This window comes from Aristolochia californica, unplaced genomic scaffold (assembly GCF_029961685.1).
Source record: "Aristolochia californica isolate CCGP_79_NKW_82.1479 unplaced genomic scaffold, dmAriCali1.0.hap1 SCAF_16, whole genome shotgun sequence".
NCBI classification, from domain to species: Eukaryota; Viridiplantae; Streptophyta; class Magnoliopsida; order Piperales; family Aristolochiaceae; genus Aristolochia; species Aristolochia californica.
The window spans coordinates 19,751,422-19,768,390 of NW_027181837.1; the positions used below are offsets into that span (position 1 = coordinate 19,751,422).

The window sequence follows — 16,969 nt, forward strand, 5'->3', positions numbered from 1 at the left end:
TCTCTCTGTATATATATACAATTTCCTATTTTCAAATAATTTAGAATGCTTAATGGAACCCTATTCAAACTCGAATAATAGCCGATCGAGCTCATTAAACATGTTACAAATAGTTAAGTATGATAACATGGAAAAATGGAATGGGTAAAGGTTACTATGTGGCTTGTTGTTATTCCATAACCAAGATTTTAAAGGGTAAATAAATACATTTTATTTAATTTTTAAATAAAATAAAATATTCAATTAACTAAAAAAACTTATATGTAACATTAATATCTTTAATTTATTTTAAATAATATAAAATTATAAGAATGTAATACTTTAGTTTTAAAGAAATGATAAGACAGCATTTCATTTTATAATGGGATGAAATTACCAATTTGGACCCATATACCATGGAGCACAGTAGCTTTGGAAATAAATTTTAATGGGGATCACAATGAAATAGGGCTTTTAATAGAGGAAAATAAGTGTTTCCTTGGATCGCAGTCCGGACTACATTTTCTGCAACTCGCGTAATCTATAAATTGCCAACTCTGTCTTCTTTTCCGATTCGTCTCCTTCTCCCCTGGCATCCGCTCTGCAAATCTTTTCTAGCGTTACTAAGATAAGGGGGGACGATGATGCTTCAGAAGAAAACACGTCGTCCTTTCTTCTTGAGCTGAAACTGAGCTTCCTCTCTCTCTTTTTTTTTAATATATATCCTTGTTCTTCTCCGAGTGGAAAAAGAGGTTTGGAGAGAGTTAGTTAAGAAGACAGGAATACCATCAACATTTCATGCATTTGAAGGTTATTCCTCTCACCTGCTCTCCTGTCAACTTTCCTCCTACTCTTCCTACTCCAGCACTTACCCTGCTTTTCGTTTCCTTCTTATATCCGTTTTTAAAAAAAATAAAAATAAACACCGAGTCTTCGATACCCAGTAATGGAATGACTTCTTCTCAATGATTGTTTCTGTTTTTAAACAAAGCTCTGCTGCCTGCTTCGGGAAACGTTCCTGGAGAATTTATCTCTAATGGGTCTTCTTACTGGGAAATTTCTGAGCATCAGTTAATTCCTCACCTTCGAGTCGAATCTCAACAAGGGTTCATCAATGGAAGTGCTAACACATACCACAGATTTTCGTCTAATCCCTTCCTCTGGTTCATCTTCTTCACGTTTGGATTCTGGTTCTTTCTCTTCTTCTTCTTCCTCCTGCGAAGATCTGAGAAACAGTATTCTCTCCTTTTCATCGATGAAGAACTCTCTCACTGGAGCTACTCAGAATCTCCACCCGGAAAAATCGCCATGCAGAGAAGAAATTTGGGGCGAGCCACCGCCGGAGGAAGCAGACGGAGTAAAGCTGCGGCGAGAAGAAACGAGCTGCAGAGTCGCCGGGCGAGTAATCGAGCACCTGAGATTCATCGATCGTGCAGTGAAGAGCGGACAGCAGGGGTGGAAGGAAGTGGAGGAAAGGTTCCACCGGCTCGCTTCAACCGGACTGGATGGAATTTCGGCTCTAGACCCGACTAAGTTCGGCGGCTGCGTCGGTGAGATTCCCTAAGATTATGAGAACTCGTAGTTAAAGAAGCACATGAGAGGCTTCATTAGAGCCCATTAATGCATCGATCAATCAATCATCACCTTTGATATGAGATTCGATTTCCTGCTCTGATGCCAATCTTAGGATGTTGGGCATGATTACTAATAATTGATCCAAATAGATTTCTAATAATTAAGAACCTGACAAACTTACTAACAAAATTTTAAGATTTTTGATAAAAATAAAAATAAAGTATCAATTACCATCCAGCATCTGCTCTTATACTGTAATTTGTAATGGTGGATTGCAGGGATGCATGGAACTCCAGAATTTGCAGAAGAGCTTTTGGGTGCTTTGAGAGGAGGAAAGGATTCGCAGTCTCACATCTCAAAACTTGAACTTCATGAGCTCTGGTGTCGAATTACTGATCATAGTTTCAGTTCTAGAACCAGAATCTTCTTTGATCTGTGGGTTTTTCATAATATATTTTTTATTTATAAACAATTGTTGAAGCCAGACCTCTATTCAAGATTCCAAAATCTCATTTCAGGTGTGGCAAGGAGAAGGATGATAGAATGACAGAGATGGAAATCAAACAGGTTCTTTAAGTTTTACTATTTTTAAAAATATTTTTAAAGTTTTTATTTATTATTTGGTGAATTATAAAATTATTGACTGGAGTTTCTTCAAATATTTGATCATTGTTTGCAGATTATTTCATTCAGTGCTTTTTCCAGTAAATTATCCGTAAGCCAAGAAGAAGTGGAAGATTATGCTGCTCTCATAATGCAGGAGCTTGATTCTCACCAAAATGGCTTTATCAAAGTTGGTGAAAGTTAATTTTTTTTGAAAAAATTAATAACTAAACAAAATTAATAACTAGCAGAATTTATAAACTGTTATTGATCAGAGTTTTCAATTTTCATGCAGATATCCCAGCTGAAGAATGTTTTGAATAATGGTTCACCGACGGGAGAGTTCTGTGGCAAGGATCAAATTCCGGCCAGGCGGAGGGATAGTCCCGCTGGAAGCCAGATGTCGCCGGTGGAGGTCTGGTTTCGAACGCATTGGAGACGAGGGTGGGTCGTCGTTTGCTGGTTAACCGCCTGCGTTCTGCTCTTCACCTGGAAATTCCTTCAGTACCGCCGGCGAACGGCTTTTGAGGTGATGGGCTACTGCCTCTGCACCGCCAAGGGCGCCGCCGAGACCTTGAAATTTAACATGGCTCTTGTTCTCCTCCCCGTTTGCCGGAACACGGTGACCTGGGCTCGGAAGCACCGCTGGATAAACTCCATCGTCCCGTTCAATGACAACATCAACTTCCACAAGGTATATAACACTGCGTTCCGAAAGTTTTGATTTGGCCTGATTAGTTTCTGAAAAAAACAATCTGCGTCTGGGATTCTCTGTAGTGTAGCTGATTGCCGGGGGGATAGTGGTGGGAGTGATCCTCCATGGCGGAACCCATTTAGCCTGTGACTTCCCGCGAATCGCCGGAGCAGATAGGTCGCTCTTTCGTCGAACGATCGCCGTTGATTTCGAGCACCGGCAGCCTTCCTACGTCGAGATACTGGCAACGACCGAGGTTGCCACAGGGATATCCATGGTCATTCTCATGACGGTCGCCTTCTCTCTGGCAACAACGCTTCCACGGCGGCATCCTTCGTCCCTACCTTCGCCGTTCCGGCGACTCGCCGGCTTTAACACGTTCTGGTATTCGCACCATCTATTCATTCTAGTCTACATACTGCTTGTCGTCCACTCCATGTTCCTCTTCCTGACAAAGAACGTGGGAGAGAAAACGGTGAGCGAGATCAGCATATCTCATTGAAAACTCACGATTTCCATTTTTTCGTAGTTCGTTGATCTTCTTTCTTCTCTTCCCATTTGCAGACATGGATGTACATTGCCGTACCTGTTGTCTTATACACCGGAGAGCGGATCGCTCGAGCAGTGAGAGCTGGATTTTTCGACGTGAAAGTACTCAAGGTCTGCATCGTGACCAAGATTAATGCCTCTGTATTTTCGTAGAAGAAAAGCTTCGGTTCACTCATGAAAGATTTCGATTGACTACTCAGGCGATTACGTATCCGGGGAAGGTTTTATCTCTGAAACTGAGAAAACCAGAAGGGTTTCAGTACAAGAGCGGGATGTACGTTTTCGTCCAGTGCCCTCAGATTTCTCCATTCGAATGGTATGTCTGCAATATTTGACGTGCCCGGAAATCGGAATGGAACGAAATAAAAAACCCATTTCTGGGTGTTTCATCTAAATGAACTGGCAGATTTCTGGGTTTTCAGTTGATTAATAGTTCAAGTTTGGCCTGGTTTAGGCACCCTTTCTCGTTGACATCTGCACCAGATGATGATCATCTCGGCATTCACATCCGAACACTAGGGGACTGGAGCTATCAGATGTACAGTCACTTCCAAGAAGTAATCTTTCTCTCCCCTGTAGATCTCGTGAGCCACCTGAGATGGAATCAGAATTGTTCATTCATTTGGGTCTCACGAGATTGAAAGATCTTGATCCTATCTCGCATTGAGACAATGAGAAAACCCTAGTTCTCTTTCTTGGGTTTTCTGGTGAGAAGATGAAAGCTTTTTTATTGTTGCAGGCTTCTCTCTCCGATGGAGGAAATTTTCCCAAGGTTCACATCGATGGTCCATATGGAGCCGCAGCTCAAGATCATGTCAAGTACGACGTACTGATGCTAATAGGGCTTGGCATTGGTGCTACACCTTTCATTAGTGTTCTTAAAGACATTGTTCATGGCCTGCAAAAGACTAACTCAGACATGGTAAACCTTCATTTTCATTCAATTGGTTACTTTTACCAAACTGAAATTCACTGAAGAACTCCATTAATTCCTGCAGATTGATGGAGAAGAATCCAGTGCTCCCAAGGGTCCATCAAGAACTTATTTCTACTGGGTAACCAGAGAACAAAGCTCCTTTGATTGGTTTAGAGATGTCATGAAAGAAGTCTCAGAGATTAACCAAAGAAAGGTGAGACATTACATGTTGTATGCCTTTAATTGGTTACATTCCTAATGAAAGTCTGTCTCTCAGGCAGTAATAGAGTTGCACAACTACTTGACCTCTGGTAACAAAGAAGGAGATGGTAGATTAGCACTGATCACTGCGATTCAGGCGCTGTGTCACACTAAGAATGGCTTCGACATCTTCTCGAAAACTCCTGTTAGTATTCAGTTTAGGCCATTAAGTAGAGTTTACTGTTTAAACCCATTTTTGTTACTAGTTGCTGGTAGAGGTTAAATTATTTCTGAGAACTGGTTCTTGCAGGTGTTCACTCACTTTGCCAGGCCAAATTGGTCCAGAGTCTTCTCCAAACTGGGCAGCAGACATGAAGGTGAAACAATTGGTAAGAAAATCTCTTCCTATAATACAGCTTTAATCAAATTAGTCACACATTCATAACAAAATTGAGCCCAAAAACAAGAAAACAGTGTGAGAGTTGGTTTAGAAAAATGGGTTTGGTGTAACCATTAATTAGCTTTTTCAGTTCTTTGTCATCTGAAGTTGGAGTAGGTAGGAAATGCTTCACCATGTCAGAGAGCACCAAAAATCTTCACTTAAAAGCAAACCCACTTTCCAGGGATTGAGAAACCAATTCTGAAATGGGTTTGGTGAGGGTTTTCTATTCACATTATGGTATGGTTACTCCTGCAGGGGTTTTCTACTGTGGATCTCCAGCTTTGGCAAAAGAGTTAGAGAGGCTGTGCTTGAAGATCTCAGCCAAAACCCCAACAAGATTTGTTTTTCACAAGGAGAATTACTGAATTGTTATTGAATCCAAAATATGTAAAAAGATGTTCCATTACATCAAAGATGAGCCCTTTTCTCTATTTATGCAGTTCATTTTATCATTTTTTCTTCTTCTAAAACTACTTGATAAAATTATAGTTGAAGAGGGGATTAGGGTTAACTTATGTGCAACAAAAAATTATAGTAAGCTTAAAGTTACAATCGATAAATAAGAAATATATTTTGTTTTTATATTATAAATCGTGTATTTATAGGTCACGGTATTTTGATTACGTATAAAGTTCATAACAAGGAATAGTGACAAGGTAACATAACAACTCTTTTTGAGGTATCAACGTAACTCCCTTGGCAAAATACGGCTTTGTGATACTTATGGGGTTTTAACATAACTCCCTTTGTGAAATACTCAACCCACACTCAATCCACACTAGTAGGAACTTGTGCGATGCTCGTGAGAAAAAATTAAATAGAAAAAAGATACATAGTTTACGAATAATCTATGTATGTTATTTGAGTAATTACACAATGTTTGGGCATTAGAAAATAAAATCATTAATAAAAAACTTGTTGAAATAATATCTCGAACAAGGTGAGAGAGAGAGAAGGGAATAACTAAGAAGGAGAAAGAGTGCTCACAGGTAGAGGTGAAACAAAAAGAAAAAAGAAGAAGAAACTCTACACGAGAGAGGGAGAGGAGAGAACTCCTTGCCTTGATGATTTCTTATGAGTACAAACTCCCTTATTTATAGTGGAGGAGTGATAGAATTTATGTACAATTTCCTAATATAATTCAACTCAATTTAGAACTTACCCAAATTCTAACTTCCTTAACTTGTGACTTAAATTCCAAGTCCTCCATAAGTACGTGCTCTCTTAGCTGGATTTGCTAGCTTGTGTAATATATTTTGTGGCTCCTACATAATCTTCCAGCTCATGTATCAAAGATACCAGCTCGTGGTATCTTTTGTGGGTCCCACCAGATCTTCAATTCTGTCAACTCGTGCCAACTTGTGTGCTGACTTCTCTTGGCTTCTCACGTCCTTATGGTGGGTCTCACATTGTAACAACAGAACCCTAAATAAATTAAATTACGTATCTTTTTTTAAATGATATAACTTATAAAGAAAGTTTCCAAATTGCATTCTTATTTTCAAGACAGAACCATTATCAATCGAATATTGAGATTTTGAAAAGAGTTAGAAAGTATGTGAAATCATTATTTAAAAGAATATAGCTGGGAGAAAGGTCACAAGGAGCAAACATGTGAACACACAAAGGAGAGAAAACCCACCCCTAATTAAACTAAAATAAATATTACATATTAGCTATAACTAATATCGTAAAGCTGGAATAGCTCAGTTGGCTAGAGCGTGTGGCTGTTAACCACAAGGTCGGAGGTTCGAGCCCTCCTTCTAGCGTTTTTACTATCACCGTTTTAGGCGCAGGTTAGGTTGGCCTCTGGGCCGGAGCGACCTGAATGGGCCATTTATGGAATATTTGCTGCGCAGACATTTTCGTCTTCGGGAAGAGCTGCCACAGTCAACTGCAGTCATGGAAGGAAGGTTAGGAGACGATGCGTCGTTGTTCGCTGTCGAAGAATGGCATGGTTCTTCATCCACAAAGCTGTCCAAAACGGCTGTTTTGGTGGCGAGTTCCTCGAAGCTTTCGATCAATAAGTCAGAACTCTTTCTATTTTTTTGACTTCGCAATTGATCATTTTTTTCCCTTCTCCATGCCTGTGACTTGTTATTCAATTGCTTGCTTGGATCCGTGGTAGGTCAAGCAATCATTTGGACGAGTTTTGGAAACGCATTTTGGGGGCCTTTGTACCAGAGGCAAGTCGGATTCTTTTTCCTTTCAATTTAATTTTTAAAAGTGACTCCTAGTATGGTAATTGCTGGTGTAGAATTTGATACCCGTTGAATGTGTTCTGAATACAAAATGCTAATTATAAGTCACTTGGCATTTCTTATTTAAAATTTAAATATTATTAATGTTATTTTTATTTTTATTTTCTTTGAAGCTGGATAAGATTGTTACAGTCTTATGCTCTTGTTCTTTCTGAAAGGATAGATGCATTGTATTTTTTTCTTTTTTTTTCATATGCTGTGTTATTTTGCCATTCTTGTTGTACTTTTTGGGATCTGAAACACTTGTTCCAAGTACAGGGTTTTCCAGGCTGTGTAACTCCAGATTATGTTCAATTTCAAATATGGGATTCTTTGCAGGTGAGAGATCACTGTCAAGGTGATGGATATTTCAATTAAATTTCCTACTAAAGCTTGATCTTCTGCTGTAGGGGCTTTCCACATATATCCGGAGCATGCTATCGACCCATGTCAGTACCCATACCTATTGTCTGCACCATTCTCTGTGACTTAAGGCTTCGTTTGATGATCTGCTTCAAATTGTATCAGGCCCTCCTTAGTGCTATTGGAGTAGGAGAAAAATCTGCTACTGTTATTGGTGCCACATTTCAGGTAGATTGTCTGACAGTTTTGTAAACCTATTCTACTTTCTTGGGTCATGTAATATCAGTTTCTTGAGATACGTAACCCTCTTTTGCTATACTTTGCACGAACCTACTATTGGTGTGACACAAACTCCTCTATGCAATCAAGTCCAAATGCTAATTCCAAACTATTAAGAAAACTTTACAATATGCTTTGAAAATTGGATAACATGAAACACCCTCTTTTGGAGAGGCTCTGATTAAGTCTCCTGACACCTGTATCTTACTTGAGTAACATGCTAATTTGGAGGTTTCAACCATGGATTCACTCTAGTTCTATAACCTCATTGTGTAGAAAACTTAAAGCCATCCCGTTTTACTCTTTGCCGTGACCTCCAGGTAAAGCTTACAGCACTGGCCAGGCATCATGTAATGCTGCTTACTTGACACTTTTTGATAATTGTAAAGTATCTGCTCTGCTTAAATTCATGGTGTATCTACCTAGCCATGGATTAGTTATAGGATAATTTATACACGAGGCTTCCAATCTGGTCTCACCATTATTGCGCCTTTCATGAGGTTCAGCCATCTCCTCGACTTTTTCCTTTTGTTTTCTCTGGCAAAATTCCCATCAACTTGTAGTACAAAGTAGCGTATTATCTCTTTGTATATTTCCAGTCACTGTCTTGTGGTTGTTGCTGACTTCTATTTGTCGGTTGGGTACTTCAACAGTGGTTTTTGAGGGATTTTACAGGGATGCTTGGAGGTATTCTGTTCACCTTTTACCAGGTACTTTGATGTTATCTTATTATAGGCATGTTTTCTACTTTTTTCAGTTTTTATTAGATTTCAAGTATTGCTTTATCTGCATCACTTAGTTTTTGGAATGAGCAAAAATCAGTTTTTGCTTATAATTTCTACATGCAGTTCTGAAACATTTAGTTCACAGAATTTACATTCTCATCACTAGCTTACAATGCAGTACATTCCTAATTTCTGTTTATGTTGATTTTTCAGTCTAAAATTTAGTACTGATGCGGGATACTTCTTATTCAGGGTTCCAATCTTGATTCAAATGCCAAGATGTGGCGTTTAATTGCTGATTTTATGAATGATCTTGGTATTCAATGCATCACTCGTCCTACTCTTTTGAGTTTTCTTTTTTTTATGTGAAACTTTTCATCTTTGTTGTCGTTTGTGTTAGAAAAGCTACCGAAGGGCATTTTTGTCATTTTACATATGAAAATGTTCCTGATTTCCTCATCATCTTATTCTGCATCTTTTATTATGTCTGTAGACTTAATTTCATATAATTCAGATATGCAGAATGGGAGATATAGGGATTTAAGTCACTTAAGTATGCAAGGGGCATATTTGTAAATTTACCAAAACCACTTATTAAAATAGATGGTGGATCAAGCTCGACCCCTAGCGAGACCTCTCTCAAGAGTCTCTTTTTCATCTTTCTTCTCCCTCCTTTCTTCTTTAATTTTTCTCCTTTCTCGTCTTATTTTACAATTTCACAGTTTATTATCTGCTTTCTTTTATGAATTTATACAACAAAAAATAGGAGAATAAAAAGTATTTTTTGCTTTACTGACCCTGATGTAGTTGAAAGACTTCAGATTGTAGTACTCAATTCATTCAATGCAAATAAGCTGAAATGTATTTTTTTATTCTATTGAATTGTAGTTCTCTCTTTTTTATACTGATTGAAACTAGAAGGGCTCATTTGAATATTGAATATCTCTAAATAAGTCATCTGGATAAGATTTGTTTTGATGGTTTCTGTTACTTTTTGTATGATTTTTACATTTCTGGCTGAAAACCGTCTTTGTTCATATTGTGCTGCAGGAATGGTGATGGACCTTGTTTCACCTTTGTGCCCTTCAGCTTTTGTTTTTATACTTTGCCTTGGAAGCCTGTCAAGATCATTCAGTAGGTTCTTTGTATATCTCACTTCTCCATGCTCATTTTTGTGGAAATTTATTCTCGTATGAGACTTGCTTCACTGTTTTTGTACTTTTTTATTTTCTTTTGAAAATGAGTAGTAGGCTTCAGAGAAAGAGAGAAAGAGAATAGTGAACATAGTAACCCTCCTAAGGGGAGACAATTATGAAATATTTGGAAACGTGAGCAAATGACTCTTGTCACTCCAGACAGAAGAAGGCAACTTTAGAGATGCTTAGGACCATCATGGAACTTCTTTAAAACAGTTTGCTGACAATGCAGAGCTTCTTCCATCTTAAGCAAGATGCTTCTTCCTTTCTGCACTCTAATGTAATTTGGAACATTCAAAAGATGAAGATAGAAATTCTGATTAGAGGCTTACTAGGTAGCATTATTAGGATGTCGGGTATGACCATTCAGATCAGTCAGAAGCTTGACTTGGCAGAATATAGAAAAGATTTTGTTCTTCCATGGAATGAAGTCTGTTAAGTTGGGTCCAAGGCCCATCCCAACATGGTATCAGAGCAGGTACTCAGATGTTGGCCTACACCTAAACTATCCATTTGTAGAGCCACAAAAGAGGGCCTACACCTAAATTATCCACTTGTAGACTACAAAAGAGGGCCTGCACCTAAACTATCCACTTGTAGAGTCACAAAAGAGGGCTTGCACCTAAACGTTATCCATTTGTAGAGTCACAAAAGAGGGCTTACACGTGAGGGGGAGTGTTAAGGAATAGTTTTTTTTTTATGAAAAAATTGTATTAATAAAACGAGAGAAATTACAAGAATTGAGGGAGCAAGTCCCTTACATAGATTAGTGAGTACAAAGATCTTGAGTTTATTAGTTGAGAAAGAGGTTTCCTAAGTTGGCTAGTCATTTTGGGATGGGCCTTGGACCCAACTTAACAAAGTCAAAACATGCTTGAATAGCCAATGACCAAGGTAAAAAATACTAATAACGAAATAACCAGAAACCCAGGTGCATGCCAAATCTGAGTGGGAAAAAAGAAAAGAAAAAATATATTTTTTTAAGAAAATGTGGTTGAATAGGGTTGTATTGCTTTCATACTTGCACGCCCCAACCGCAAACAGAACATGGATATACAGAGAAGGGGCAAGAAGAAACATGAACCATTCAAGAATTGATGACCAAGACAGCAATGCTACTGCTAATTAGGGAATAGTTTACAGCAAAGCATCACTTTGTTGACAACTGAGATTGCAAAATGGACCAGATTCTAAGCATGAAGGGTAGTTTGGTAATTTTACATACTCTACCTCCTAGATAAGGTACTGTTTTACTCAGCTGTTTAAGTGTCCATATAGTTTCTTTTTCATGTATTTTGGAGGTGTAGTGTGGGAGTTATAAGGAGTTTAAGTGTATAAGGGTATTTTTGTCTTTGTACCCTAAATTTCACTTAAGCTATAAGAGGTGTTAGGGGTCAACCTTGAACCGTAATGAGAGCTCTTCTTTTGTCTCTTTCTCTCTCCTTCTTTCTCTCTCAATCTTCTTTATCCTATTATTTAACATGGTATTGAGCAGTGAGCCCTGGTTACAAGTGTGTGAAGCCTCTTCTCATTCTCCATTGAAGCCAACAAACTCATAGAAAGGGGGATTCAAGGTTTGGTTTTGACTGGTTGACAAAAATTCGACTTTTTGTGTTCTTTTTCTACCATAACCTTATGGTTGATGGCTTCTACTGCCTTTAGAGCAATTTAATGATTGTTTAGTGCTTTAAAGGGGTTATCTGGTTTGGGATCCTCCCATCTGTCTAGTGTGCAGCCCATTCCTGGGCTTAATTGGCCGCATCCTCTGAATAGACTAATGTCAATCTGTTTTTTTTTTTTTTTTTTTTTTTTGTGATTTTGTGGAAAAATTGGAGTGCATTTATTGATCTTGTGGATATTTTGGATTATTGTGTGCATATTTGCTCAATTGCACAAACCCTATTTTTTATGAGAAGTGTTCTTATTTAAGTCAGTCTTTTAAGAATTCATGTGATCTGATTGAATACCTCTCTCATTCATCATCCCTTACCCCAACCCAAATTAAATGGTAATGACTGAAAAGATTTTTGTTGCTTTCAATTCAGCTGGTGTTGCGAGTGGTGCCACTAGAGCTGCTTTAACGCAGCACTTTGCTCTTGCAAATAATGCAGCAGATATCTCTGCTAAGGTAGAGTTAAGCTGTGCTATTTTGAGGAGAACAAATTAAATTTGACTTGAACTAAGTATCTAATCTTATAAATTCCTGTGTTTTAAAAGGAGGGAAGCCAGGAGACACTTGCTACCATGATTGGAATGCTGTTGGGGATGTTCCTTGCTCACATCACCATGGGAAACCCTTTGGCTATTTGGGTCTCTTTCTTGGCTCTGACAGTGTTTCATATGTACGGTATGTTCTGTCAAGAACAAATTGGAAATCCACTCGGCAAGGTTATGGACCAAGCTATGTTTTTTCTTTAGACTTTTAACCATTTTCACTCGATTTTATTGGGCCTAACTGAGGTAACCCAGTGAAGTCAATGATCAATAAACCAGTTCCTTAATCATTTGAGGCAATGAATTTGGTGTATTGAAGCTTGTGTTCTTTAATGCATATGCCTCTTAACTGCATAGAAGCCAGAATTTGCTTCCTTTCTTTGAATGAGATTTGGAGTCTAGGCTTCCATAAGCCACGTTCTAATATGGTTTTCTTAACACTCATAGCAAACTACAAGGCTGTAAGGTGTCTTTGTCTCAGTACATTGAACAACAAAAGAAGTTCGATACTTTTGCAGCATTTCATGTCAAGTGGCCAAGGTGAGAGTGGAAATTGAAGTTGGTCTATTATTTTGCTGATATTTGTTTGGCCTAACAACATTCTAAGAGCAAGTAAACTAAGCTTCTGCCTGTGAGTTTTAACTTCTTGTTAGTTATTGAATATTTTTGTCATTTTGGTAGTCCTTTCTCCGCAACAGGTTTCAGAAATGGAGCCTGTTTTGCCATTTTGGATCAGTTCATGGTGCTCCAGGGGTACTAAATTTGTGGACCAGCGCATACACTTGGGTGTCAGGGTTTCCTTACTAACATACACTGAAATGTGCGTCTGTACCTTCTCTTTTTCATTTGAACCGACGAGTTTACTTACAATGCACTGTTTGTTTTAAACAGAAAGCCGCTATTAGGTTCAGCAGGTGCTCACTACAGACAAGGTGAGTCTCCATTCACTGCACCCACTAATTTGTCAAAATCAAAGGATCAATTATTAAAATAATTTCATTAGTTATCATGAAAACAAACTCTCTAATTTTTTATTTTTTTTAAAGCCAAATACCTGTTGTTGGAGAGACAAGGAGTCGCCACAGTGATTACACATAAAGATTCAACATCTGCTGATATTCTACAGTCATATATCCATGCACTTGTGTTTGTGGGTCTCCTGGGTAAAACCAGATCTGCCCATGCAGAAAGCCGTGCATGGATGACTAGATACTACACAGATTTCATTGCAAAGGTACAGTTTTGATGCTCTCTATACTTCCCTGTCGTTGTTTACTAATTTTGGTTATTTCTGTTGAAGACGAATGTCAATTAGAATGTAGTTTCTAATGATTGATCACTCTATTGCAGCTCCAGCAAAAGGGTTGGAACACTGAACGACTTTTGTCACCTTCAATTTTGTGGAGGGCGAGTTGGGCTGTTGGCTCATCAGACGAAAAGATCAACTAGTTGGTTATCCATAACACAGAAGGTTTGAATTCTTAAATGTTGTGGATGTGACGATCGGCTGTCCTTTTGGTTAGCAACTTGATTTGATCGATTAGTCGCATTCAAGTTGCCCAAAACATAGATTTGGTGCATGAATCCACGCCAAAGGCCATAAAAAAAACCCTTTATGTTATTAGATTATTATATTTGCTGTTTCTTTCACTGCTATGTAGTCATTCTGCCCTCTTATTTCGCTTTGATTTCCTACAAAGGCAGAAAGTGGCATTTCACCATTTCTCTCACACAAAATTCACTACAAGTTCTCTTTAGTATTCCAAAATTGTGGAGTGGCTTTAACTCCCCAAAAATACAAACTCTCCAGCATCATATGTGCTCACCTTTCAACGCTCCCAAGTTTTTTTACATTATTGCTGTGGATAGATTTGATAAAAGTATTGCTGAGGTGGTAGCAAAGCAATTGTGTGTAAAAAGAATAACTTCAATATTGTGAGAAGATATCTTCAACAACTACCGTGACTTCAACATGGCATGACCTGTGTCACCCAAATGCTTGAACAATTTGTTTCTGTCAACAATGAGATTGGATGGAGTTAAGATTTGTTAAGTTGAAGAATTGACAAAACAATAGCAGAATTCAAATCAGACGAAATTAACAAGAACCTTGTATTGAAGTCCTCCCCGCAGGTTCCACATGAATGGTCAGACACCTTTGATGTGGCCTGTGTGCAAGCAGTGAGATCAGATGATAGGGATAAAGATGGAATAGTAGAGCAGTGACAAGAGAAGACATTAAGAGTTTGTTTGAAACCCTTGGAAAAGAAAATGAGAATTTGACCATTATTATTCCCAAAAATAGTTAGTGAAAAAAAGAATTTGACCATAATTTCTTTTCTTTTCTTTTCTTTTCCATGAGGTTTCAAACAGACCCTAAGAGTCAAAAGAACAGTCATTCAAAAGAAAAACTAATTGCTATTAGACACTTGCAAAATTCCATTTCCCTGCCTACGGTTTTCCTACAAATGAACGTCAAACACTGCTAGAGGCAGGATCACAGGTGCCATCCTACTGATGAAAATGCAGTTTGTCCCAACAAGATGAATCTATTTTAGCTAACAAGCACGTCCAAAACAAGATTATGACTTCAGAATAAGTGACAAAGTACATGAAATAGAACTCAGTAACTCATCAAAATAGTGAACTCCATATGCTGTTTTCAATTCCCATAGTAGTTTAAAATGTATCAGCAATAGAAGATATTATATGTGATTTAATAATGGAGTAAGCTAGCTGATATGAACTCAGTTAAGTTAAACTACTTGATTACTTACATAATGTTCACATGATCTTTTTCACATATTTGGATCATTGGCTCCATCTCATAGAACAATGCTTAATGCAACACTCAAGAACAAAAAATGCTAGAGGCAACACTAGTAGAAAAAGGAATTTTATATAGTCAGTGCTGATAGTAATATAATGGAATATTTATGAATGTAAGTTCTATATTTGTTTTGTATTCATCAAGTGAGATAATATGATGACCTGCTCAATATACAAACTTAAAAGTTGCCATTCAAATTCAAAACAATGAGAGTAATAAGGGGGAAAAGAAAACTTTCATGCTTTTGAATGGAGCAAATTATATAAGTTTGTTCACATAAACACCTAGTTTAAGGGATTAGCTATCTTACCTTCTGTTTCTTTCCTTTTGATGATTTCTTTGATTTCATGTTTGTGTCTTTCCGTTCTTTTCTATCAAGAGACTGGTTCTTAATATTTTGACTTCTCTCTAACTGCTCATCTCCCATTTCATTTGATTCCCGTGAATTAGACATGCTATTGCTCCTATCAGTCTGCTCCTGAACTTCACTCCCATTAACCACCACTTCCTCGGGCAGCCTGTCAGTTGCTGCTGTTGAAGGGTCTTCCTTGGATTTAGCTCCAGTATGTTTCTTTTTGTTACGTGCTTTTTTCCGATTATCGATAAAGCTTGATTCATCATTGTCATCAATATTAAGGTTACTGAAAGATGGTTCAGGCTGGTGTTCAGACCTGTTTTTTCTGCTCCTATGCCCTGAAACCATTGCCTCAAGTATACTGGCTTCCTCATCTAATTCACTGACCTCTTCCTCTTCATCATCCACTCCAGTTAACTGACTTTCTTCATCATTAATCTCACTTTTTGCTTCAAAATCTTCACAAATATCATCTACATCGTCCTTGGAACCTTCATGGTTCACCCCCATATCCTCCCCCAAAATATTTTCTTCTACCTCAAAATCTTCTTGTTCAAACACATCTCTCAGTTCAGCGGCCTTCTCTCTGTGCTTCTTGGATTTTTCATGATTAATCCACTGCTTCTCTGACTTGAACTTCTTGTTACATGCAACACAATAGAACTCATTATTCTTCTTTTTCATGTCCTCCTCATCATCGAAGTCATCGTATCCGTCTCCAGTATCTGTTTCATCAACCCGTGCCCACTCTGGCTCACGGTGTAACCTCGCCCTCTCCAACTTGGCTCTCATCTCCTCTTCCTTCTTTTCCTTCTCTCTGGCTCGCTTCTTTTCCTCCTCCAATCGCTTTTTCATCTGCATATCAATCACCCGCTTATCCCGCTTCTTCACAAATTCCGCCAATCCACGGATGGATTCGTTGAACTCCCTCTTCGCCTTCTTCCTGGCCTTCTTATTTTCTTCCTCCATGATCCTCCTCGACTTCCTATTGGGCCCTGCCGAAGCATGATACTCGTCTGCCCACGAGAAATCCATGACACTACAGAAATCCAACCAATAAGCATAAAATGCAGAAACTTGAGAATAAGGGCTATCCATGTTCCCCATTAACGGGGCATCACGAACAGCCCCAGCTCCAAATCCGACTTCTCTCGCGAATTGGACCTCTTGGGCATATATTTTGGAGAACAGATCACCGTAGACTTTGAAGAAACCTTTTCCGGTGTCGGCAAAACCCGAGTAAGCGGAATTTGAGAAATAGGAGAAGAGATTCAAGGAATCGAAGAAACTCGGTGAGGACCCAGATTTGGAATTAGGGTCAGAGAAGAGAATCTGCGATCGGTGGGAGTCATACCATGTGCGTTCGCGGGGGTCGGAAAGGACCTCGTAGGCGTTGACTATTTCTTGGAACCTGGCAGTGGCAACTTCCTCGGAGACGCCGGAGGAAATGAGCTTGTCCGGGTGGTGCTGAAGGGCTAGTTTCTTGTAGGCAGACCGGATTTCTTCCGGGGAGCAATCTCTGTTCAAGCCCAGAACTTCGTACAAGCACCTCTTTAGATCAGACATTGTTTCCGGCTTTCTTCACCCCTTTAGGGTTGGCCGCCACTGCCTCTCCTCTCTCCCGGCCTCTAAGAGGTTCAGCAGTTCCGACTCCAGGCACGTAATTCCTCCCGCCGCCTAATGCAGAAATGCTAAGTGAAGGAATTCTCGTTCAATTTTAAGTACGGTCGTTGATATATATCACTAGAGGTGGCAAGTTCGAGAATTCTGACTAAAGAGAGAATTGATAAGAATAATTAGAGAGGTAT

The 16,969-nt window shown here is 38.7% G+C and overlaps 3 protein-coding genes and 1 non-coding gene across 5 annotated transcripts; 3 read left to right on the forward strand and 1 right to left on the reverse strand.

Annotated features, from left to right (window-relative positions):
- Positions 1-1,093: 1,093 nt before the first annotated feature.
- Positions 1,094-5,373, forward strand: LOC137952701 (respiratory burst oxidase homolog protein A-like). Its single transcript, XM_068799764.1, has 14 exons — positions 1,094-1,529; positions 1,833-1,989; positions 2,073-2,121; positions 2,234-2,347; positions 2,453-2,851; positions 2,940-3,326; positions 3,416-3,511; positions 3,601-3,716; positions 3,855-3,957; positions 4,140-4,322; positions 4,399-4,530; positions 4,594-4,722; positions 4,828-4,906; positions 5,215-5,373. The coding sequence occupies exons 1-14, from the start codon at positions 1,094-1,096 to the stop codon at positions 5,322-5,324; spliced, it is 2,490 nt and encodes an 829-aa protein (XP_068655865.1). The 3' UTR covers positions 5,325-5,373.
- A 1,281-nt stretch (positions 5,374-6,654) lies between these two features.
- Positions 6,655-6,728, forward strand: TRNAN-GUU (transfer RNA asparagine (anticodon GUU)). The gene has a single exon. It is a non-coding gene; the product is annotated as a tRNA-Asn (tRNA).
- Positions 6,729-6,782: 54 nt separating this feature from the next.
- On the forward strand, positions 6,783-13,694 carry LOC137952511 (protein root UVB sensitive 3). 2 transcript variants are annotated; one of them, XM_068799580.1, is made up of 15 exons: positions 6,783-6,986; positions 7,088-7,145; positions 7,479-7,538; positions 7,610-7,648; positions 7,728-7,790; positions 8,495-8,551; positions 8,819-8,882; positions 9,617-9,700; positions 11,808-11,890; positions 11,980-12,109; positions 12,424-12,516; positions 12,658-12,796; positions 12,868-12,908; positions 13,023-13,210; positions 13,327-13,694. In XM_068799580.1, the coding sequence occupies exons 1-15, from the start codon at positions 6,799-6,801 to the stop codon at positions 13,423-13,425; spliced, it is 1,386 nt and encodes a 461-aa protein (XP_068655681.1). In that variant the 5' UTR covers positions 6,783-6,798; the 3' UTR covers positions 13,426-13,694. The 2 variants fall into 2 exon arrangements, 1 of the variants encoding a protein (XP_068655681.1); XR_011112293.1 differs by lacking the exons at positions 13,023-13,210; positions 13,327-13,694 and having other exon boundaries at positions 12,675-12,796.
- On the reverse strand, positions 13,682-16,882 carry LOC137952510 (DNAJ protein JJJ1 homolog). Its single transcript, XM_068799578.1, has 3 exons — positions 15,117-16,882; positions 14,086-14,144; positions 13,682-13,990 (listed from the first exon to the last, which is right to left on the reverse strand). Exons 1-3 carry the CDS (start codon positions 16,725-16,727, stop codon positions 13,933-13,935), a joined length of 1,728 nt encoding a protein of 575 aa, XP_068655679.1. The 5' UTR covers positions 16,728-16,882; the 3' UTR covers positions 13,682-13,932.
- Between the last annotated feature and the right edge of the window lie 87 nt (positions 16,883-16,969).

What these genes read in the sequence shown, in the direction of transcription:
- LOC137952701 (XM_068799764.1), top strand. Translation starts at nt 1,094, where the DNA reads ATGGAAGTGCTAACACATACCACAGATTTTCGTCTAATCCCTTCCTCT. An exon ending in TCGACGTGAAAGTACTCAAG is followed by an intron (nt 3,512 to 3,600) that starts GTCTGCATCGTG and finishes TTGACTACTCAG; the next exon opens with GCGATTACGTATCCGGGGAA. An exon ending in CAGAGATTAACCAAAGAAAG is followed by an intron (nt 4,531 to 4,593) that starts GTGAGACATTAC and finishes TCTGTCTCTCAG; the next exon opens with GCAGTAATAGAGTTGCACAA.
- LOC137952511 (XM_068799580.1), top strand. Translation starts at nt 6,799, where the DNA reads ATGGAATATTTGCTGCGCAGACATTTTCGTCTTCGGGAAGAGCTGCCA. An exon ending in TCGAAGCTTTCGATCAATAA is followed by an intron (nt 6,987 to 7,087) that starts GTCAGAACTCTT and finishes GATCCGTGGTAG; the next exon opens with GTCAAGCAATCATTTGGACG. An exon ending in TTCTGTTCACCTTTTACCAG is followed by an intron (nt 8,552 to 8,818) that starts GTACTTTGATGT and finishes CTTCTTATTCAG; the next exon opens with GGTTCCAATCTTGATTCAAA.
- LOC137952510 (XM_068799578.1), bottom strand. Translation starts at nt 16,727, where the DNA reads ATGTCTGATCTAAAGAGGTGCTTGTACGAAGTTCTGGGCTTGAACAGA. An exon ending in CAAAAGGAAAGAAACAGAAG is followed by an intron (nt 14,145 to 15,116) that starts GTAAGATAGCTA and finishes GCTTGCACACAG; the next exon opens with GCCACATCAAAGGTGTCTGA. An exon ending in GGGGAGGACTTCAATACAAG is followed by an intron (nt 13,991 to 14,085) that starts GTTCTTGTTAAT and finishes CATTGTTGACAG; the next exon opens with AAACAAATTGTTCAAGCATT.